This window comes from Panthera uncia, chromosome F1 (assembly GCF_023721935.1).
Source record: "Panthera uncia isolate 11264 chromosome F1, Puncia_PCG_1.0, whole genome shotgun sequence".
NCBI lineage: Eukaryota > Metazoa > Chordata > Mammalia > Carnivora > Felidae > Panthera > Panthera uncia.
In genome coordinates this window covers 53,799,608-53,824,479 of record NC_064813.1, presented here as the reverse complement: position 1 = coordinate 53,824,479, position 24,872 = coordinate 53,799,608, and the positions used below count along the sequence as shown (strand labels likewise).

The following is a 24,872-nucleotide window of genomic DNA, read 5'->3' as shown; positions in this document are numbered from 1 at the left end:
TCTTTCTTTCTTTCTTTCTTTCTTTCTTTCTTTCTTTCTTTCTTTCTGTCTTTCCATCCTAGGCAACCTAATTGTCCCAATCCAGGCCCACACTGATTCCTCTACTGTCCTAATATCCACTCATTAAACTAACATTCAATGAAGCTTTTATATACTAAGCACTTTGGAAAACATTGAGATAGAATGATGGAAGATGGACTATACCTAAAAGGAATTCTTGCCTAATGGCAGGGGGTAGAGAATAAGACAACACAGAATGTGTTAAGTTGTGTGATGGATGTATGCACAAGAGGTTACTAAGGTACAGAGGAAGGTTTACGTCTGCATGTGCATATGTGTTTGTAATATGCCAATGTGCATGCTTATGTTTTGGGGTTACTGGCAAGCAGCTGGGAGATGGGACATGGAAAAGTTTTCTTTCCAGGCTGTGTTTGCCAGAGCTGAAAGACAAGTAGTCAAGTTAAGAAGTTGGTAAAAGCCAATTTAGACAGAAGAAACAATATATACAAAGATACAGAGGTGAGTTAGAACAGAAAAAGGAATTCCGAACTGAGAGGGGTCAACACAGCTGGAAATTGGGTTCTTTATAAAGGACACGAAGTAGATCATGGAGAGCCTTTTGGTAAAGATGACTGTACAGTAAATAAGAAGAATATGTACAGTTATATATTACAGATCTTTATAACTTGCAAAGCATTTGTTTTATGTTTACATGTATATAAATTTTGACACTTGATAGGGGAGTTATGCAAGCTGCAATGGATTTTAGCTGGGTAAATCACCCCAAGATGAACATGGTGATAACAATTTATAGATACCAAGGTACATGCTTATGGAACAGGTCTCAAACACTGAACATGCCCTAGATCAGCCCTCCTAGTAAAATACATGTATTAACACAAAGCAAGATAAAGGGATACTTTATTCAGGATAAAGGGACACTTTATTGCAAGTTAGGAATTTGGTTCCAGACCACAATGAATTCTCCAAGAGCTATGCAAAAGATGCAAATAAGATTGTGTGTGTGTGTGTGTGTGTGTGTGTGTGTGTGCGCGCGCGCGCCTAGGCCAGAGGTAAGAGAAATAGCAAAGCCCAGCAAGGCAATATCTAACCTGAGTTTTAATAAATGGGTCAGACTTCATTAGACAGACACAGAAATTGAGAAGAGCATGCATTTCAGGGACTTGTATGAGTAGATGCTCAGAGGTAAAAGCCTGGAACACACATGTAGGGTCTTATAAATTATGTAGCTAATCTTCCCGGAAAATAGAAACAACACTTTTCATGGGGTGTATACCAGCTCCTATGAGAACAGGCTAAGCTTCAACAGTTTTATCTTACTTAAGGTCTATAGGAAATACTGTCTCAGTTACTTTATTCTTTCCTCACAGATACTATTGCCAAACTTGGGCTCATCATTGGGCTCTTGGCCAATCCTCTCTTTGAAACGCAGACTTGACCACAGCATTACAAAGGCTAATCAATACTGGGGATCAAGGAAAGGTAGCCTGTGACCAAGTCTCATAGCTCTCTCTCTGTTGCTAAATCAGATGCCTTGAGATCCTTTCATTCCAAGACATGCCTGACATTTTTCACCTTTTACTGAAAAAAATATTTTTTTTATAAATGAATTATAAGATAAATACAGGATTCTTACATAAGTGACTATCAATACATCCACTTTTTCATGTGGAAAAAGGAAATAAAAATACTTTTCCATCATCTCAGATCAGTTATAAAATGATTTAGTCTTCAAGTTTTTAAAATCTCCTACACTTCATAGACAAGAAAATGTAACGTAATGAGATGATAGCATATAGCAAATAAGGTCTTATGAATTTTATTGACTTAATATTTGAGTAATTGAACTTCATACGTGCAAGCAGTAGTTTACTTCTAACTCTATTAAGAGTGACTTTACGATAATATTGTTTCTTAACCATGTACTACTGAGGTAAAAAATGACCAAAGACTCAGAAAATCAGTTATCGGTTTGGCCTTATATACTACACAGAGAGGGAGTCATGCCAATTATGTTTTCTCATAGCAATAATGGTTGCCATAAAAGTTTTCTCGTAGCAGAATTGTAGAATATGCTCAAAAGATCACAAGTTGTGTTAATGAAATCTTAGTTTATGAGCAGCCCATCCCAATCATTAACAACACTGGTAGGACAGACACTCCCTAATGGGGATGCAGGAGTGAGTGCTGGAATTCATCCCAGGATCTTGGCTTAAAAGGCATATCTAAAATACTTTCAAAAAAAAAAAAAAAAAAAAGGAGCAAGGATTCAGAGCTTTGACATGTTCAAAATAGAATAGTTATTTAGTTGGTGGTGAAGAAAATAAAATAGGAGGAAAAAAAAAACCACTATGGGCTAATTAAAGGAAGGCATTTCCTTTAATTCCAGAGGGAATCCTCTGTAGTCTACAGAAGTTAATTTGACAAGCAAAGACACCTGGGTGTAAAAGTTTGGAGGGAGGTGATGAAAGAACTAAAAGATTAAACATGAATCAAGCAAATTGATTTAATCTAATAAACCAATCAACAAACAGTTTTCATGTTATCTTAAAAGTACACCTGTTCAAAAATGATTCTATTAGACTTTAATATTATCATCATTATTATAACATAGAAAATACTAAATTTAATGTTTTGAGGGCTGAGTTATAACCAGTTCATTTCTGGTCTCATTATCAGATGACTCAGTTCTCATTAACTAATCATAGCTTTTTTTTTTTTTTTTTAAAAAAAGATAAAGTATTTTGAAAAAACACACATAATTGGAAATATGCAAATTATTTTTGTCAATTATATTTGAAATAGGATGAGGTATGTTTTAGATTTGTAGTATGTATAATTAATAGTGAATATTGAATTAATATAATGAATAATGAATGTATATCATTTTGCAATATATGTAAGTGAAATTATGCTGTACCTTTTAAACTTATACAGTGCTATGTCAATTATGACTCCATACTGAATAATTTTAGCCCTTTTAAAACACTAACCAGGTTAACTGACTCAGGTATGATTCATAAAAAAGGTCCATAAAAAGCTGAATATTTTTCCTTTAGATACAGAATAATCTAAATTTTAGGATAAACTTAGCAAGTAAGTCTCTTTTTCATTACGTTCAATACGAGAAACAAAGGATTTTCACTGTATATATTAAGAATCCAAATTTCCAAATAAACTTAACATGTAACTCATTAATACCAACAGAAAGACCTCAAAACATAGTCTACTACTCTATTAAGATGTTTTAGTTGAGTCGAATTTTGGTCGAAGAGATGTTAATAAAATGAGCAACAAACTGGAATAGGAATTAAACAGACTTCGTTTCTGGATGAAGACAGCTTTCACTGAGATTTTAATGTAACCATAGCTCTAAGTGTTTAATACCTAAAGTATTTTAAAATAAGAGTGGAATTCATAGTGGAAATTTAAAACTCATAAACTATTTAAGCATCAATATCAATAGCACAGGTCTCTTCCCTAGGGTGGAGACAGAAATGTAATATTTAAAGGACTCAAATGGCAAGATTATCTGTTCAACTCGACAGTGAGCTTATATTGCAAGCTTCTAAATTTAAGTGGGAAGACATATTTTGCTCTTCTCCTTACATTTTGCTTGGCTTAAGAGGAATCGAATTCTTGGATATATTATTATTATTAACAATCGCAAGGCATGCTGATTCACTACCTTTATTAGAGCTATGTAACAACTTTCGGACATATGTTTTGCAGAGTTGACTTTTCTGTAGTTAATTGTGAAAAATCTTAAAAAAAAGAAAAAAATAACCTTGTTAAAAGATACTAAATTTAAATGTTCTAGCTAAGTAACATTTCACACAGGCTCTTCTTTTGGGCCATTTATATCAGATGTTTTAAACTAACAAAGGCACCAATATAGCTAAAAAGGATAAGCTCAGATATTTTAAGGACTTGTATAATTGATATAAAAGAACATAGAAGTATGCATGTTAACCATAGTGAAATTAAAATTAAAAACTTACAAAAAACAGTTTTATTAAACTAAGTAAAAAACTAAATAAAAGCTAAGGGGGAAATAAGGCTATAGGAAACACTTGTACAAATTATTGTTGAGAAGGTCTAAGGAAAAAAATAAGCTGAAAATTTTTAAAAAATTGCTAAGGAAACTCAAATATTCTTTGTTGAGTAACATTGCAGAGTGGCATACTCTAGACTGTGGTCTCTGGAAGAGGGGATTCCGTGGCCAACTATACTATCAGATCTAGGAAGCCAGGAGATCTCTATCTTGTTTATCGCTCTGTCCCCAATGCCTAATATAGTGTGCCTGGCACATATTAGGCATGCGATAATATTTGTTGAATGAATTAGTGAATAAGTTTGCAAAAGGCTATATATTTTATTCTACTTCTTTGCGGTTTACACTAAATAAAAGTATATTTAAGACTGAGATGCCCTATAAATGCCAAAAAAAAAGTTTAACTGTTTTAACTATAACTTTTCCCCAAATTTATCTGATAGAAAATTCACTAACATCTTGCAGATTAGTGCTTTAAGAGACACAGTTTGGAAAATGCTATTGAAAGTAAGAGAAAGAAAAACAGAAGTATAGGTTTGCCTATTACTGGGAGTAATAGGAAAATGTTAATAAAGATCAAAGAGAAATCACAATTGAACTCACTTTCTTTTGTTTGACTTTTCTTTCAGTGAGAATAATTTTGGTGATCAGATCAAGACAAAACAAACAAGACTCAATTCAAGCTCAAGTCAATATTAAAAAAAAACAAAAAAAAAGAAAAACTTAACACCTACCATTTTTCAAGCATTGTGCTCAGTGTACTGTGTAAATCATGGGCTGTATTCTTGAGGAGCTTATCACCTAGAACAAGGGTCTCCAATATTTATATCCAGAAGGGCTAGGCGGGTAACACCAGTGAGTCAGACAAAAAAAATAAGAAGGTAAGCTTCAATTATTGCCATGTGAGACTGTGGGCCCACTGTTTCTAGATCATCTAGGTTTTATTTATTTATTTATTTATTTATTTATTTATCTTTTTTTTTTACATTTATTTATTTTTTTGAGAGATAGAGACAGCATGGGCAGGGGAGGGGCAGAGAGAGAGGGAGACACAGAATCCGAAGCAGGCTCCAGGCTCTGCGCTGTCAGCACAGAGCCTGATGCGGGGCTCAAACCCATGACCCGTGAGATCATGACCTGAGCCGAAGTCGGACGCTTAACCAACTGAGCCACCCAGGCGCCCCAAGATCATCTAGGTTTTAATAAAAACTGGAAAATCTGGATTTAAAAAAAAATAATTACCATTTTTAATTACTTTTCCATTAATATAATTTTTAGAAAATTGTAGCATCCAAATATAACATACCTGGAGACTATGCAGCTCAGAAGCCATTAAATTTTGCAACCTCTGGTTTAAATTTTACATGTGTGCATCTAAGCATTTTCAATGATTTCAAGGTCTCTAACCAAATTATATCTCAAGTCACTGAGCCAACCTTTGGATTAAATCACCAAATCATTATCAGTTATTCTTAAGAAATTGTGACTGTACCAAAGATGTTACAAAATGAATTTAAAAGCAGAAGAATACAGATTCTACAATCCATAGGTGGCTTAATTTGGTGTTAATTTTCAGCACAATTCTAAAGTGTAATATTAAAATAAAATCCTAGAAAAATGGTGACATATATATATGGCATAGACACATATGACACTGGCACCATTTTATCTTAATAATTTAATATGTGTTTGTGTTGCCATATTTTAAATTAAAAATAAATATATTTTTAATAGAAATGTGTATATTTGAATATTTTAATGTGTATATATATATTATTACACACACACACATATATATATATATATAAATTTAGAAACAGGTGTATATACATATAGACATATATCACCATAGGTAAGAGTAAAATTTTAGACGTGATATGTCTGATCTTTGGCCAAGAATTTGTCTGATATGTCTGAGCTTTGGCCAAGCTCTTTTATGATATCCTGAAGAATATGGGAGAAATAAGAATCAGCTGATCCCTCCTAAGGGGGATCCTGTGAGACAAAGTACCAGAGACATCACTACAAGCATAAAACATACAGACATCACAATGACTCTAAACCCATATCTTTCTATAATAACACTGAATGTAAATGGATTAAATGCACCAACTAAAAGACATAGGGTATCAGAATGGATAAAAAAACAAGACCCATCTATTTGCTGTCTACAAGAGACTCATTTTAGATCTGAGGACACCTTTAGATTGAGAGTGAGGGGATGGAGAACTATTTATCATGCTCCTGGAAGCCAAAAGAAAGCTGGAGTAGCCATACTTATATCAGACAAACTAGACTTTAAATTAAAGGCTGTAACAAGAGATGAAGAAGGGCATTATATAATAATCACAGGGTCTATCCACCAGGAAGAGCTAACTATTATAAATGTCTATGCGCCAAATACCCGAGCCCCCAGATATATAAAACAATTACTCATAAACATAAGCAACCTTATTGATAAGAATGTGGTCATTGCAGGGGACTTTAACACCCCACTTACAGAAATGGATAGATCATCTAGACACACAGTCAATAAAGAAACAAGGGCCCTGAATGATACATTGGATCAGATGGACTTGACAGATATATTTAGAACTCTGCACCCCAAAGCAACAGAATATACTTTCTTCTCGAGTGCACATGGAACATTCTCCAAGATAGATCATATACTGGGTCACAAAACAGCCCTTCATAAGTTTACAAGAATTGAAATTATACCATGCATACTTTCAGACCACAATGCTATGAAGCTTGAAATCAACCACAGGAAAAAGTCTGGAAAACCTCCAAAAGCATGGAGGTTAAAGAACACCCTACTAACGAATGAGTGGGTCAACCAGGCAATTAGAGAAGAAATTAAAATATATATGGAAACAAACGAAAATGAAAATACAACAATCCAAACGCTTTGGGATGCAGCGAAGGCAGTCCTGAGAGGAAAATACATTGCAATCCAGGCCTATCTCAAGAAACAAGAAAAATCCCAAATACAAAACCTAACAGCACACCTAAAGGAAATAGAAGCAGAACAGCAAAGGCAGCCTAAACCCAGCAGAAGAAGAGAAATAATAAAGATCAGAGCAGAAATAAACAATATAGAATCTAAAAAAACTGTAGAGCAGATCAACGAAACCAAGAGTTGGTTTTTTGAAAAAATAAACAAAATTGACAAACCTCTAGCCAGGCTTCTCAAAAAGAAAAGGGAGATGACCCAAATAGATAAAATCATGAATGAAAATGGAATGATTACAACCAATCCCTCAGAGATACAAACAATTATCAGGGAATACTATGAAAAATTATATGCCAGCAAATTGGACAACCTGGAAGAAATGGACAAATTTCTAAACACCCACACTCTTCCAAAACTCAATCAGGAGGAAATAGAAAGCTTGAACAGACCCATAACCAGCGAAGAAATTGAATCGGTTATCAAAAATCTCCCAACAAATAAGAGTCCAGGACCAGATGGCTTCCCAGGGGAGTTCTACCAGACATTTAAAGCAGAGATAATACCTATCCTTCTCAAGCTATTCCAAGAAATAGAAAGGGAAGGAAAACTTCCAGACTCATTCTATGAAGCCAGTATTACTTTGATTCCTAAACCAGACAGAGACCCAGTAAAAAAAGAGAACTACAGGCCAATATCCCTGATGAATATGGATGCAAAAAATTCTCAATAAGATACTAGCAAATCGAATTCAACAGCATATAAAAAGAATTATTCACCATGATCAAGTGGGATTCATTCCTGGGATGCAGGGCTGGTTCAACATTCGCAAATCGATCAACGTGATATATCACATTAACAAAAAAAAAGAGAAGAACCATATGATCCTGTCAATCGATGCAGAAAAGGCCTTTGACAAAATCCAGCACCCTTTCTTAATAAAAACCCTTGAGAAAGTCGGGATAGAAGGAACATACTTAAATATCATAAAGGCCATTTATGAAAAGCCCACAGCTAACATCATCCTCAACGGGGAAAAACTGAGAGCTTTTTCCCTGAGATCAGGAACACGACAGGGATGCCCACTGTCACCGCTGTTGTTTAATATAGTGCTGGAAGTTCTAGCATCAGCAATCAGACAACAAAAGGAAATCAAAGGCATCAAAATTGGCAAAGATGAAGTCAAGCTTTCGCTTTTTGCAGATGACATGATACTATACATGGAAAATCCGATAGACTCCACCAAAAGTCTGCTAGAACTGATACATGAATTCAGCAAAGTTGCAGGATACAAAATCAATGTGCAGAAATCAGTTGCATTCTTATACACTAACAATGAAGCAACAGAAAGACAAATGAAGAAACTGATCCCATTCACAATTGCACCAAGAAGCATAAAATACCTAGGAATAAATCTAACCAAAGATGTAAAAGATCTGTATGCTGAAAACTATAGAAAGCTTATGCAGGTAATTGAAGAAGATATAAAGAAATGGAAAGACATTCCCTGCTCATGGATTGGAAGAATAAATATTGTCAAAATGTCAATACTACCCAAAGCTATCTACACATTCAATGCAATCCCAATCAAAATTGCACCAGCATTCTTCTCGAAACTAGAACAAGCAATCCTAAAATTCATATGGAACCACAAAAGGCCCCGAATAGCCAAAGTAATTTGGAAGAAGAAGACCAAAGCAGGAGGCATCACAATCCCAGACTTTAGCCTCTACTACAAAGCTGTCATCATCAAGACAGCATGGTATTGGCATAAAAACAGACACATAGACCAATGGAATAGAATAGAAACCCCAGAACTAGACCCACAAACGTATGGCCAACTCATCTTTGACAAAGCAGGAAAGAACATCCAATGGAAAAAAGACAGTCTCTTTAACAAATGGTGCTGGGAGAACTGGACAGCAACATGCAGAAGGTTGAAACTAGACCACTTTCTCACACCATTCACAAAAATAAACTCAAAATGGATAAAGGACCTGAATGTGAGACAGGAAACCATCAAAACCTTAGAGGAGAAAGCAGGAAAAGACCTCTCTGACCTCAGCCGTAGCAATCTCTTACTCGGCACATCCCCAAAGGCAAGGGAATTAAAAGCAAAAGTGAATTACTGGGACCTTATGAAGATAAAAAGCTTCTGCACAGCAAAGGAAACAACCAACAAAACTAAAAGGCAACCAACGGAATGGGAAAAGATATTTGCAAATGACACATCGGACAAAGGGCTAGTATCCAAAATCTATAAAGAGCTCATCAAACTCCACACCCGAAAAACAAATAACCCAGTGAAGAAATGGGCAGAAAACATGAATAGACACTTCTCTAAAGAAGACATCCAGATGGCCAACAGGCACATGAAAAGATGCTCAACGTCGCTCCTTATCAGGGAAATACAAATCAAAACCACACTCAGATACCACCTCACGCCAGTCAGAGTGGCCAAAATGAAGAAATCAGGAGACTATAGATGCTGGAGAGGATGTGGAGAAACGGGAACCCTCTTGCACTGTTGGTGGGAATGCAAATTGGTGCAGCCGCTCTGGAAAGCAGTGTGGAGGTTCCTCAGAAAATTAAAAATAGACCTACCCTATGACCCAGCAATAGCACTGCTAGGAATTTATCCAAGGGATACAGGAGTACTGATGCATAGGGGCACCTGTACCCCAATGTTTATAGCGGCACTCTCAACAATAGCCAAATTATGGAAAGAGCCTAAATGTCCATCAACTGATGAATGGATAAAGAAATTGTGGTTTATATACACAATGGAATACTACGTGGCAATGAGAAAAAATGAAATATGGCCTTTTGTAGCAACATGGATGGAACTGGAGAGTGTGATGCTAAGTGAAATAAGCCATACAGAGAAAGACAGATACCATATGGTTTCACTCTTATGTGGATCCTGAGAAACATAACAGAAACCCATGGGGGAGGGGAAGGAAAGAAGAGATAGAGACAGCATGGGGAGGTTAGAGTGGGAGAGAGCCAAAGCATAAGAGACTGTTAAAAACTGAGAACAAACTGAGGGTTGATGGGGGGTGGGAGGGAGGGCAGGGTGGGAGGGAGGGCAGGGTGGGTGATGGGTATTGAGGAGGGCACCTTTTGGGATGAGCACTGGGTGTTGTATGGAAACCAATTTGACAGTAAATTTCATATATTTAAAAAAAAAAAAAAAAGAAGAAAGTAAAGCTACCAATGAATGACTTCCCAATGGCCAAATCCAAAACATACTTTTAGTTCTCACTTGACTTGACTTCTACGTCAGGCTGTTCATCCAGTCCTTGTAGTGAATTTTCTTTACATCTGTAAAATATCTCTTTCTCCTCTTTGCTTTCCTAATTTCTTGACAGACTTACCATTTTCTGTCAATACCTTGAATTAATGACTCTTATCTTAGCCATAACTGTGCATTGAATCACCTGGGCATAATCACAAACACATCTGCCTACTGAGTCAAAATATCTGTGACTGGGGAAGGCACATGTATATAATTTTAAACCTCAAGGTGATGTAGATGAGCATCCTGACCGTAGTCCTAACATGAAAGCAACCCCCAGAAATTTGTACATTTCTCTCTCGATAGCTTCCCTCTAGCAGATTCTTCCACCACCAAGGTTTTAATTAATTCCTCTACAGTGATGATTTCTAAATCCTTATCTCTATATACAATGTTTTTCTTTAACTCAAGACCAGTATTTCCAAATGTCACTAGGAATATCTATCTACGTAGATGCACAATAGGAATCTTAAAGAGCTGCCCCTAAATTAAGCTTATATCCAAAACCTCCATCCAATCAAACCTATAATTCTTATATAGACATGCTTCATTTTATTACACTTTGCTTTAGTGATCTATTCAGATATCGTGCTTTTTGCATACTGAAGCTTTGTGGCACCCTGTTTAGAGCAAGTCTATCAGCGCCATTTTTCTAACAGCATTTACTCATTTTGTGTCTCTGTAACACTTGGGCAATTACCACAATACATCACACTTTTTAACTATTATATTCATTATGATGATCTGTGATCAGTGATCTAGGATATTACTATTATAATTATTTGGGGGCACCATGAACTACACCCATATAAGACAGGGAACTTAGTGGATAAATATTCTGTGTGTTCTGACTGCCCCACCAAATTGGCATTCCCCCATCTCACCCTTTCCTCAGAACTCCCCTTCCTAAGACACAAAAACACTGCAGTTAGGCCAGTTAACAACCCTATGGTGACCTCTAAGGTGTTGAAGTAAAAAGAACAGTCATATGTCTCTCACTTTAAATCAAAAGCTAGAAATGATAAAGTTTAATGAGGAAGGCATGTCAAAGACCAAGATAGGTCAAAAGGTAGGCCTCTTGCTTCAGACAAGACAGTTACCTAAGTCGTGAAAGCAAAGGAAAAGTCCTTGGAGGAAATTAAAAGTGCTACTCCAATGAATACACAAACGAGAAAGAAATGAAACAGCTTTATTGCTGACACGGAGAGTTTGAGTGGTCTGGATAGAAGATCGAGCCAGGCGCAGCATTCTCTTAGGCCAAAGCCCAATCCAGAGCAAGGCCCTGACTCTATTCAATCCTATGAGGGCAGAGAGAGGTAAGGAAGCTGAGGAAAAAAAAGTCTGAATCTAGCAAAGGTTGGCTCGTGAGGTTATGGAAAGAAGCCAATGACATAGATGTGTAAGGTGAAGCAGCTAAGTTCTGATACAGAAGCTGCAGCAAGTTATCCAAAGATCTAGCTAAGATAATTAATTAAGGTGGCCATACTAAACAACAGATTTTCAATGTAAACGAAATAGCCTTCGATTGGAAAAAGATGGCATCTCTAAGAATTTCGTAGCTGGAGAAGAGCCAATGCTTGGCTTCAAAACTTCAGAGGACAGGCTTACTTTATTGGTAGGGTCTAATACAGCTGGGGACTTTAAGTTGAAACCAATGTTTATTTACCATTCCAAAAATCGTAGGGCCCGTAAGAATTATGCTACGTCTACTCTACCTGTGTTCTGTAAATGAAACAACAAAGCCTGCATAGCACATCTGTTCACAACATTTAAGCCCACTGAATATTTAAGACCAATGTTAAGAACTACTGCTCAAAAAAAAAAAAAAAAAAAAAAGATTCCTTTCAAAATATGAACACTCACTGACAATGTACCTGGTCAGCCAAGAGTTCTGATGGAGATGTACAAGATGGAGGTTGTTTTCACGCTTGCTAGCACAGCATCCGTTCTGCAGCCCATGGATTGAGGAGTAATTTTGACTCTCAAGTCTTACGATGTAAGAAATACATTTCATAAGCCATAGTTGCAATAGATAGTGATTCCTTTGGTGGATGTGGGAAAAGTAAACTGAAAATCTTCTGGAAAGGATTCACATTCTAGATGCCATTAGGAACATGCATGATTCAAGCGAAGAGGTCAAAATATCAACATTAGTAGGAGTTTAGGAGAAGTCAGTTCCAATCTTCACGGATGAGTCTGCAGGATTCAAGATTTCAACAAAGGAAGTATGTGCAGATGTGGCAGAAATGGCAAGACAACTAGAAATACAAGAGGACCCTGAAGATTTGATTGAATCACACTTGGACGGAGGAGGGGCTGCTTCTTCCGGGTGAGCAAAGAAAGTGGTTTCTTGAGGTGGGATCTACTCCTGGGGAAGAGGCTGTGAAGATTGTGGAAATGGCAACAAAGGAGTGAGAATATCACATATTTAGTGGATAAAGCAGAGGTTTGAGAGGATTAACTCCAATTCCACAAGAAGTTATACTGTAGGTAAAATGCTATCAAAGAGCAATGCACGCTCCAGAGAAATCATTAGTGAAAGGCAGAGGTAATCGATATGGCAAATTTCACTTTTGTATTAAGAAACTGCCACAGTCATCCCAACCTTCAGCAACCGCCCTGATCAGTCAGCAGCCATCAACCCTGAGGCAGGACCCTCTATCAGCAAAAAGATTACACCTTGCTGAAAGCTCAGATGATGGTTAGTCTGTTTTAGTAATTATTAATTAATTAATTAACCCATTTATTTTTTGGAAAAGAATGTTTTATCAATTATCCTTATATGTTTCCATTTCTAGAGTCCGTAAAATTTTGTTTTGTTTTGTTTTGTTTCAAATTTTTGTTTAAATTCTAGTTAACATTTAGTATAATATTGGTTTCAGGAGTAGAGTTTAGTGATTCATCACTTACATATAGCAATAAAGTATTTTTAAATTAAAGTATGCACATTTTCAGACATAATGCTGTTGCATACACTTAATAGCATACTTATAGTGTAAACATAACTTTCATATGCAATGGGAAGCCAAAAAATCAATTTGACTTGCATTATTGTGATATTCACTTTGTTCCTTGGTCTGGAACCAAACCTGCAATATTTCTGAGGTATGCCTGTATTTTTTTCTTAGTCACGTAAGGACATCACCGACTAGCCAGTCCATTCAGCCAGAAGTCATCACGTCAAGGCACTAAAGGACTCCTTGCTTGGCACTCCTCAATCTGAAGAAATCTTTGCTTATGGCCTTACTCCCATAAAACACTGTAGTTGATATAATGTAACATACCTTCCCCAAGATCACGACTGTGGTTTATTTATATGTTAACTTAACATATCTATTACTTTAACACATATTTATTATTTATTGTGTTCAATGTTATGACTTATGTGGGCTAGTTTGTTTATATATATTGAGCAAAACAGATTCTCTTTCAGCAATTTGAACTGAAAAAAAGGAATTAACTGTAGGTTCTAGAGCTGGAAGGTTATATTGAATCAGGCCTGGAATGGCCATGATAAATAAATGCAAGCTGAAGATTTATGGGAAAGAAACTCCTAGCAGATAAAGGTAGTCAGCAGACAGCAGATGAGAGGCAGAAATGCAGAGAAAAGCAGAGATGCCCCCAGAGTGAGCAATCATGCCCCTGCAGCCTCAAGGTCACCTTAGTCCAGTTTTTCTTTGGTTCCTCATATTTCTACAAGAATCCCTGCTGGATCTTTTCAAACATAACTTTTAACTTAACTTTTTGAGTTACCTTGAGTGGATTTCTGTCCTTTGCAGCTAAGAAAGCTCTAAGACAGTGGCTCTAAACATATCTGTTCCCCTGACCATGCCATCTACACCCTATCAGGCTGGCCCCTAAAACTGGTTTAGGGTTTGTAGGATTCTACCTACAGCTATCTGTCAACCTCTCTCTGCCCCTCCACTGCCAATGTCCTCTTCATCTCGGAATTGGACTGTGGTAACAGTCCTCTAACTGGTCTTTGTCACCAGTGACTCTCATTTCTTAACCATGGACAGAGCTAGGAGGGTGACGTTTTTAATCTATCTGACCCCTTCACTCCAGTGACTAAAACTGTGATGGTTTCATACTGTCTTTTATATGGTGAAGTCCAAATAGTTTACATTGGTTCACATGGCCCTTCACACTTGGGCTCCAACTACACTTTCCATCTCATCTCTGCCACATTGCACGAGGTACCCAAGCCGCGAGCTGAGCTCCACAAGACACCTCAGAAGGCACGCTGAAACCCCATGAACTATGCACTGTTTAGCACAGAGATGGCTTTATCCAGGCCACCTCCTTTTGTCACCCTCCTTGTTCTGTCTGGCAAAATTCTGTTCAGGCTTCAAGTTCCTTCTGACCCCAACACACATTTTTTTCTTAATTAATTAATTTATTTTTGAGGGAAAGAGAGAAAGAGAGAAAAAGAGAGAGAAAGAGAGAAGGGCAGAGAGAGAGGAGAAAGAGAATCCCAAACAGACTCCATACGGCCAGCGTGGAGCCAGATGTGGGGCTCGAACCCACAAACTGTGAGATCATGACCTGAGCTGAAACCAAGAGTGGGGGGCTCAACCGACTGAGCCACTCAGGTGCTCCCAACACACTTTTGAACCCTAAACTGAAACAGGAAAATTTTGGGTGTATACACGCCACACCAATATAAGAATGCTGACTATGGCACAAAATGATTATTCTTCTCTCAAAAAAGAAATTCCATATACCTCATAAAGTACCTAAAGTCAATTGGCAAACCTTTATCTAGCATATGTCAGGCATTGTCTTAGGAAGAGTACATAGAGTATGACAATACCTAACTAAAAAGACCACAAGTGTCTTTTTATGACTTGCTCAATTACATACACCAAGGCGTATGTAATATTCTCAGGATATCAGTAAAAGTATTCCAAATTATCCCATTATGTTGATGTTGTAAATCTTAAACTTCTTTGATGTTAAATGTCTGTTAAGAACACAATCCAAGTGTTCTGTGGTTATTTATTAAAAAAATCATTTTTTTTCCCATGGAAAGTAATTTATTTAAAAAATCATTTTTTTCCATGGAAAGTAACTTACTTAAAAAATCATTTTTTTTTCCATGGAAAGAGTGAACAAAACAAAAGCACAGTTCTCACTGTACAGTCAAAGTAATAAGGGGCCCTTTTGTAGACAAATTCTAGAACTTCTTAATTATACATAGGCTTATTATCTATATCTCCAGTATTAAAAAGTACCAGAACTTCATTAGAAAAATTAAGCTGGAAAAATGAAGGCAGCACTTTGTAAATTTCCACTGGAAATGAGCTGGGAGAGGCAGAGGAATACTGGATCAAAAGAGGGTAATCATGCTTAACTGTGCCCTAGAGCACCCGCATGTTTAATACGATTTGCACAGTAACTACCTCTCCTATTACTGCTTGTTTGGAGTATTCTGTGTTAATGGGGTTAGCTAATTTAGTATTTTAACTTAAAAAGGCTCTGCTGATTAATAAATGTTGCACACTGTGCTAGTAATTAAAATAAATGGAAGAGTTACAAATAAAAGTTGAATTGTTAAGAAAACATTGTCTGAAAATATATGATAATCCCTATTTATCATAATACAATAACAGTTCAGAAAATATGGAAATTGTAAAGGCCTAAAGTGTTTGAAAATCCCAAGGGTCAAAAAACTTTTGAGATGTGTTAAATTTTCTTATCACTATTCTTTAGTGATAAACATAACCAGATCTCATCTAGATGTACATTTTTGTAAATGTCCTTTAAAAAAAAAAAACTTTAGATCTAGTTTCTTAACCTTTCCTATAACATTTTTCCAGTGGTAACGGTCTACGAAATGATACTGATACTTAATTAGAAAAGCATATTTAAAAGGTTTAATAATGAGTAAATCTATTCACCAAGGCTTCTGTCTAAGCCAGGGTGCACATTTGAGAAAATGACAGCAGACACACAAGATTCATAGTTGCTGAACACTTGTTACCAGTGCCAGCAAATGGCCGAGCTCAAGAAATGGAGCTGCTATGCTTTGCTACTAAATGTATGTAGGATGCCTCTCATTTCACCTAATCTGATAACAAAGGGTGACAGAACGTGCCATCCCAGAACATGCCACTTTGCCAAAGGATTATTTTGAGCTAAAGGCACTTGAAAAGATAGGCACAAGAAAAGTGATCTGAACTCTCCATTTTTTTTGAACTCTCCTTTTATTCCCTAAAATCGGGAACTAACACACCCCTATGACAGCTGGCTTTCCTACACCAGGAGGAAAGAGACGTTCTTATCACCAGAGATGAGGAGTTGAGGCCAATGGAATTTTGTACAAATTTTGTTATTTAACTTTTCTCTTCCTTTGCTCTCCCCACACGTTTTATTTTTCCACAATTGCTTCTCATTGTTCAACCTCATATACAAGCACTTAGGGTTTGCCACTTTTTTGGGGTATTCATTTCCTTATGTGGCTCCTGTGTCATGTAATCCTTACATTAAACAAGTGTGTGTGCTTTTCTCCTGTTAATGTGTTGTAGGTCAATTTAATTTTTAGGCCCAGCTGAGGACCCTAAGGGGTTAGAGTGAAAGTTTTTCCTCCCCTACAATAACTATCAGAAAATTAACACCTTTTATTTTTCAAAAAGATGTAGGCAGCTATTAAGCTGTCTGTATTTAGGTTCTTATGAAAGCCTATACAGCTTTAAAATAAAATATAATTTATACTGTGATTCAATTATTAACTTCTCCTCATAGGGAGGCTCAAGCCACAATCATATTTTTTTCAATCTTTTAAATGACCATGCCTTAAACCTGTAGAAGAATCTCCAGTCCTTAGAAATCCAAGGATTTCCCTCAAGTTTAGCTCAGGTTTATAAACACCAAAGGCTGATCTAACAAGATAGCTCTTAGCTTTATTTATTTTTTTAATTTAATTTAAGAGAGACAGAGAGAGAGAGAGAGAGAGAGAGAGAGAGAGAGGGAGGGAGGGAGAGAATGCGAGTGGGGGAGAAGGGCAGAGGAAGGCAGAGAGACAATCTTAAAGCCGACTCCACGCTCAGTGCGGAGCCAGATGATCATGACCTGAGCCACCATCAAAATCCTGATGCTGCAATGACTGAGGCACCCGGACGCCCCCAAGGTAGCGCTTTCATCTGAAGAACAAGGTACATTAGTTTTCTATTGCTTCTATAAGTCACCACAAACTTACTGGCTTAAAGAGTACAAAATGTCGGCAGCCTGAAACGGGTCTCACTGGGCTAAGATCAAGGTGCCGGCAGAGCTGCATTCCTTCTGGAGATTCTAGGGGGAAAGTCACTTCTCTCCCTTTCCCGGCTTCTGGAGGCTGCCAGTATTCCTTGGTTGTGGCCGCGTCCATGAGATGCAAAGGCAGCAAAGATAAGTTGTCCTTCTCATATCACACAACTCTGACCTATGTAGTAAAATCTTTCTGCCTCCCTCTTCCACTTTTAAGGACCCTTGTGATTATATTGGGCCCCCTCAGATAATTTGGGATAACCCCCCATCCTTAAAACCTTAATCATGTCGGTAAAGTCCTCTACATCATAGAAGGTAACATATTCACAGCTTCCTGAGATTAGGTTGGGACTCCCACAGACTCTGTTGGGAGCCATCATTTTGCCTCCCAGAACACAGACTGGCACTGACTTCTATTACATGTCTTAAATCCACTCCCATTGGACCCAGTTACAGTCTGCATAATTATACTCTCTGTATTAAACCAGAATGCTTAGAATTAACAGAAGGTATTAACATATAGGACCTTAGCACCTCTCATAAGACTTTAAGTGAAGCCCCTGTCAGTCTGTACCACCTGACATGATCGCCCATTCCATCCTATCTCTGCCATGTTGGTGCGTACGTTAAGCATTTACTTGGATAGCTCTTTGATGGCAGGGACTTCTACTTCTTCCACCTCTTGATAACAATGACTCCTTTCTCCACTTCATCGGGGCAACTGGCATGGTCCTATTTTACATCTAAAAATGTTCTTTGAAATGCTCTCTGAAAAAATCTAAAACAAATATGTGTTGCTGTCTCCCTTTTTCAAAAAGTAAAAATAACAACTCTTTTAAATGTTTTTAAGTGAATATCAGATTGAGTAAATCATGGGAGTTAGAAAATTCCTTAACGGAAGCGGAAGAGAACACGGGATATACAGAGGAATGGAAGCTGCTCAGAAGCCCTGAGGCACAGAGTTTCTCATGAAGTGTGGCAGATTGGCTAGAGAAGCAAGCCTAGATCCCATCCTGAAGGGCCTTGTGTCTTGTGAAGAAGAATTAAGATTTATCATGGAGTTGATAAAAAGCCATTAAAAAGCATTTTGGCTGAATGACAGCTTGCTTAAATGTCTCTAGTATTGTGGTAAATGGGAATATGAACAAGGAAGATAATTTTCCTCAAGAAAAAGTGAGAAACTGGAATGAGTTTCTTTGGGGAAAAGAAGAAACAGATAAAGTTCTCAAATGTTTACAAAACCCCCTTTGTAGTCTGTACTCAGTGCGTACAATACGATTGTCCCACTTTCTATGCTTATTTTAAACAACAAAAAAAGAATGTGACATTATTTGGAAAACAGGACTGTTGCAGATATAATAAGATGAGATCCTAATGGAATAAGATAAGCCCCTAAGATAGATAGGACCCTCTGCATTACAAAATTATGCATCTCTGTGGTAAGGAATACTTCTTTCCTAATTTCTATCACAGAATTATTATCTATAAATATATAAAACCTAAATTTCTAACATTTCTTTTGCCTCACAATACACAATATACAATTATGTTATGCAGTATATAAAAACCAAAATGGTTTCAGAAGAAGCTACAAAATATCACTACTTTAATTCTCAAAAAAAAAAAAAAAAAAAAAAAAAAAAGGAATTACCCATTGGCTAGTTGCTACGACCAGTTGCTTAGCCCCATGGCTAAAAACATGATAGCTTTAAATCTCTAAGTAATTTCTTTAGCATTCCCAATCGGGTGTGTTTCTGATTGGTTGATAATCCTGGAAGCACCTTTCAATCTGAAAGCTTCAGGATAAGGGGTTACCAGCATGATATATAGCACAGATGTTGAAGGTATTGACAAGTATCCATGGAGAGTGTAAGTGGACCACCTTTCTTTGGGGATGATGTTGACATCTGTTCTTCCAGGCTTATCAAGGGAAATTCTATGAAAGGATACTTCGGTATCTTTTGATAGACGGTGATTTGCATATAAATACCAAGGTGGCCAATTATTTGAACAGCTAATCTTGTTATTTCATAAACCTATGCATCATTGAAAACAAAAATAATTCTGCGTAATAGAACTCTTCCGATATACACCACTAAATCGCAGGTTTTCCTTGACTAAGTCTGAGTAGCATTAATCTTCTATAATTTCTTTGGTAAAACAAATATACCTTCTCCAAACCAAATGGAAATAGTTTTTTTATTGTTTTCTTATTCATCATATGTTGGGTGTCTGTCAATTCTTGAAAGAAGCTGTGGAATACTCTATAGCTAATTATTTCACATCAAGTAATTGCTATAAAATATATATATATATATATATTATATATTTTATATATATATATATATTGCTCTCTCTCTCTCTCTCTCTCTCTCTCTCTCTATATATATATATATATATATATATATAAATAACTTGAGATGCCTGCCAATTTTATCTTTCATCTGAATTTGTGGGAAATTATCATTTTTAAAGAGATTCTTCAGACATGTATGATTAAAATAAAGCATGTTATATATCCCACCTGACAGATAAGATGATCCAAAATCCACTGTGTGGGATGAGAGGTAATTCTAGTTTCTGTACTTAACAAAGCATGCTTTGTAATGTATTTTGGAACTATTATTAGATAAATTATTATGTAACATTTATAATATGATTAGCTTATACTATATATAATGTAAAAACAATAGTTCATATATTGTTGACTATTATACAATGATTTGTAGTAATATTTTATATTATAATTATTATATAATTATAGTTTATGTTAGAATATAATAATCTTATTATTAGAATATCTATATTACTAAAGAATTATTATAAGATACAATACAAAGATAATTACAGGATATATTATAGGATAATAATAATAATTTTTAAAAAACCATTCTAGATTTTAAATAGTCTGTTTACAAATTATATACAACTATTTTGATGACAAAAATGCCTTAAGAGAGAGGAAGTGCTTTGGAGAAAGATGTATGAATTGAGACCCAAATCAGTGAGACTAGTAAATAATTTTAAATTGCATATGCTATTATGCATATGTATATCTTATCTTCCTTCCTTATCTTCTTCAGTTATCTTCCTCAGTAGTAAAGACTCTAACCTCCTTCACTGCATCTGATTTAGTTATTTATTTATTTATTATTATTTTTTAATATAATTGTCAAGTTAGCTAACATGCAGTGTATACAGTGTGCTCTTGGCTTTGGAAGTAGATTCCCATGATTCATCACTTACATACAACACCACTGCTCATCCCAACAAGTGCCCTCCTCAATGCCCATCACCGACTTTCCCCTCTCCCTCGCCCCTCCCCCCCATCAACCCTCAGTTTGTTCTCTGTATTTTAAGAGTCTCTTATGGTTTGCCTCCCTCCCTGAAACTATTTTTTTTTCTTCTTCCCTTCCCCCATATTAAGTTTCTCAAACTCCACATATGAGTGAAAACATGTATCTGTCTTTCTCTGCCTGACTTATTTCTTTGCCTGACTTAGCATAATACCCTCCAGTTCCATCTACATTGTTGCAAATGGCAAGATTACATTCTTTCTCATTGCCAAATAGTATTCCATTGTATATATAAGCCACATCTTTATCCATTCATCAGTTGATGGAAATTTGGGCACTTTCTATAATTTGGCTATTGTTGATAGCACTGCTATAATCATTGGGGTACATGTGCCTCTATGAATCAGCAGTCCTGTATTCTTAGGATAAATCCTTAGTAGTGCTATTGTTCAGTCATAGGGTAATTCTATTTTTAATTTTTTGAGGAATCTCCACACTGTTTTCCAGAGTGGTTGCACCAGTTTGCATTCTCACCAACAGTGTAAGATGTTTCTCCACATCCTCACCAACATCTGTTGTTTCCTGACTTGTTAATTTTGGCTACTATGACTAGTGTGAGGTGGTATCTCAATTTGGTTTTGATTTGTGTTTGCCTGATGATGAGTGATGTTGAGCATCTTTTTTCATGTGTCTGTTGGCCATCTGGATGTCTTCTTTGGAAAAGTGTCTTTTCATGTCTTCTGGCCATTTCTTCCCTGGATTATTTGTTTTTCGAGTGTTGAGTTTGGTAAATTCTTCATAGATTTTGGATACTAACTAACACATTATCCGATATGTCATTTGCAAACATCTTTTCTCATTCCATCGGTTGCCTTTTAGTTTTGTTGATCGTTTCATCTATGCAGAAGCTTTTTATCTTGATGAGATCCTAATAGCTCAGTTTTGTTTTTTATTTCCCTTGCCCTCAGAGATGTGTTGAGTAAGAAGTTGATGCAGCTGAGGTCAAAGAGGTTGTTGCCTGCTTTCTCCTCTAGGGTTTTGATGGTTTCCTGTCTCACATTTAAGTCTTTCATCCATTCTGAGTTTATTTTTGTGTATGGTGTAAGAAAGTGGTCCACTTTCATTCTTCTGCATGTTACTGTCCAGGTCACCCAGCACCATTTGCTAAAGAGCCTGTCTTTTTTCCATCGGATACTCTTTTCTGCTTTGTCAAAAATTAGTTGGCCATACATTTGTGGGTCCAATTTTGGGTTCTCTATTCTATTCCATTGGTCTATGTGTCTGTTTTTGTGCCAATGCCACACTATCTTGATGATTATAGCTTTGTAGTAGAGGCTAAAGCCCAGGATTGTGATGGTCCCCGACTTTGGTTTACTTTTTCAACATTACTTTGGCTATTCAGGGTCTTTTATGGTTCCATGCAAATTTTAGGATTGTTTGTTCTAGCTCTGAGAAGAATGCTGGTGCAATTTTGATTGGGATTGCATTGAATGTATAGATTGCTTTGATATTGTAAGAATATTTGTTCTTCCAATCCATGAGCATAGAATGTTTTTCCATGTCTTTGTGACTTCTTCAATTTCTTTCATAAATTTTCTATAGTTTTCAGCACACAGATCTTTTACATGTTTGCTTAGGTTTATTCCTAGGTATTTTATGGTTCTTGGTGCAATTGTAAATGGGAATGATTTCTTGATTTCTCTTTCTGTTGCTTCATTGTTGGTGTATAGAAATACAGACGATTTCTGTACATTGATTTTGTATCGTGCAACTTTGCTGAATTCATGTATCAGTTCTAGCAGCTTTTTGGTGGAGTCTTTGGGTTTTCCATGTAGAGTATCATGTCATCTGTGAAAAGAGACATTTTGACTTATTTGCCAATTTGGATGCCTTTTATTTCATTTTGTTGTCTGATGGCTGAGGCTAGGATTTCCTACAATGTTAACACGACGTTAAACAACAGTGGTGAAGGCGGACATCCCTGTCATGTTCCTGATCTTGGGGAAAGCTCTCAGTTTTTCCTCATTGAGGAGGATATTAGCTGTGGGCTTTTCATATGTGGCTTTTGGGATGTTAAGGTATTTTCCTCCTATCCTGACTTTCTTGAGGGTTTTTATTAAGAAAGGATGTTATATTTTGTCAAATGTTCTTTTTTTTTTTCTGCATCTATTGACAGGATTATATGGTTTTTATCCTTTCTTCTATTAATGTGATGTATCACATTGCTTGATTTGTGAATACTGAACCAGCCCTACAGCCCAGGAATGAATCCTACTTGATCACGGTGAATAATTCTTTTAGTATACTGTTGAATTCAATTTGCTAGTATCTTGTTGAGAATTTTTGCATCCATATTCATCATGGATATTGGCCTGTAATTCTCCTTTTTAGTGGGGTCTTTTTCTGGTTTGGGAATCAAGGTAATGCTGGCTTCATAGAATGCATCCAGAAGCTTTCCTTCCATTTCTAATTTTTGGAACAGCTTGAGAAGAATAGGTATTAACTCCGCTTTGAATGTCTGGCAGAAGTCCCCTGGGAAGCCATCTGGCCCAGGACTCTTATTTGTTCAGAGATTTTTGATAACTGATTCAATTTCTTCACTGGTTATGGGTCGGTTCAAATTTTCTATTTCTTCCCGTTTGAGTTTTGGTAGTATGTGGGTGTCTAGAGAATTGTCCAATTCTTCCAGGTTGTCCAGTTTGTTGGCATATAATTGGTCATAGTATTCTCTAATAATTGTTTGTATTTCTGTGGTGTTGGTTGTGATCTGTCCTCTTTCATTCGTGATTTTATTTATTTAGGTTCTCTCTCTTTTCTTTTTGAGAAGTCTGGATGGGGGTTATCAATTTTGTTTATGCTTTCAAAAAGCCAGGTCTTAGATTCATTGATCTGTTCTACTGCTTTTTTTTTTTTTAATTCTATATTGTTTATTTCTGCTCTACTTTATTGTTTCTCTTCTTCTGCTGCTTTGGGGTTTCTTTGCTGCCCTGCTTCCAGTTTCTTCAGGTGTGAGGTTAGGTTTTGTATTTGGGATTTTTCTTGTTTCTTGAGATAGGCCTGGATTGCAATGTATTTTCAATATTTTCACTTTCATTTGCTTCCACATATTTTTTAAATTTCTTCTTTAATTGCCTGGTTGATCCATTCATTGTTTACTAGGATGTTCTTTAACCCCCATGCTTCTGGAGGCTTTCCAGATTTTTTGTTGTAGTTGATTTCAAGTTTCAAAGCATTGTGATCTGAAAATATGCATGGTATCATCTCAGTTCTTTTATATTTATGGAGGGCTGTTTTGTAACCCAGTATGTGATCTATCTTGGAGAATGTTCCATGTGCACTTGAGAAGAATGTGTATTCTGCTGATTTTGGATGAAAAGTTCTGAATATATCTCTCAAGTCCATCTGGTCCAGTGTATCATTCAAGGCCATTATTTCTTTATTCATTTTCTACCTAGATGATCTGTTCATTGTTGTAAGTGGAGTATTAAAGCCCCTTGTAATTTCTGTATTCTTATCAGTAAGATTGTTTATGTTTGTGATTAATTGATTTATACAGTTGGGTGCTTTCAAGTTGGGGGCATAAACATTTATAATTGTTAGCTCTTCTTGATGGATAGACCCTATAACTATGATAATAATGCCCTTCTGTATCTCTTGTTATAGTCTTTAGTTTAAAATCTAGTTTGTCTGATATAGGTATGGCTACTCCAGCTTTCTTTTGACTTCTGGTAGCATGATAGATGGATCTCTATCCCCTCACTTTCAAAATGAAAGTGTCCTCAGGACTAAAATGGGTCTGTTGTAGACAGCATATAGATGGATCTTGGTTTTTTATCCATTCTGATACCCTATGTCTTTGGATTAGGACATTTAGTCCATTTACATTCAGAGTTATTATTGAAAGATATGGGTTTAGTGTCATTGAGTTATCTGTAGGTTTCATGCTTGTGGAGTGTCTCCGGTCCTTTGTAGTCTTTGCAGCATTCCACTCACAGACACCCCCCCCCC

General features: G+C 36.4%; 1 protein-coding gene across 4 annotated transcripts in view; it reads right to left on the bottom strand.

Annotated features, from left to right (window-relative positions):
• SPATA17 (spermatogenesis associated 17) overlaps positions 1-24,872 on the bottom strand; it is a 201,468-nt gene that overhangs the window by 64,953 nt on the left and 111,643 nt on the right. Inside the window, exon 10 of one of the 4 annotated variants that reach the window (XM_049635226.1) lies at positions 4,810-4,913. The exons of the other annotated variants lie outside the window; for them this stretch is intronic. Coding sequence (XP_049491183.1) covers positions 4,877-4,913 — 37 coding nt within the window. The 3' untranslated portion in view covers positions 4,810-4,876. The remainder of the gene's footprint in view (positions 1-4,809; positions 4,914-24,872) is intronic. 4 annotated transcript variants of the gene reach the window in all.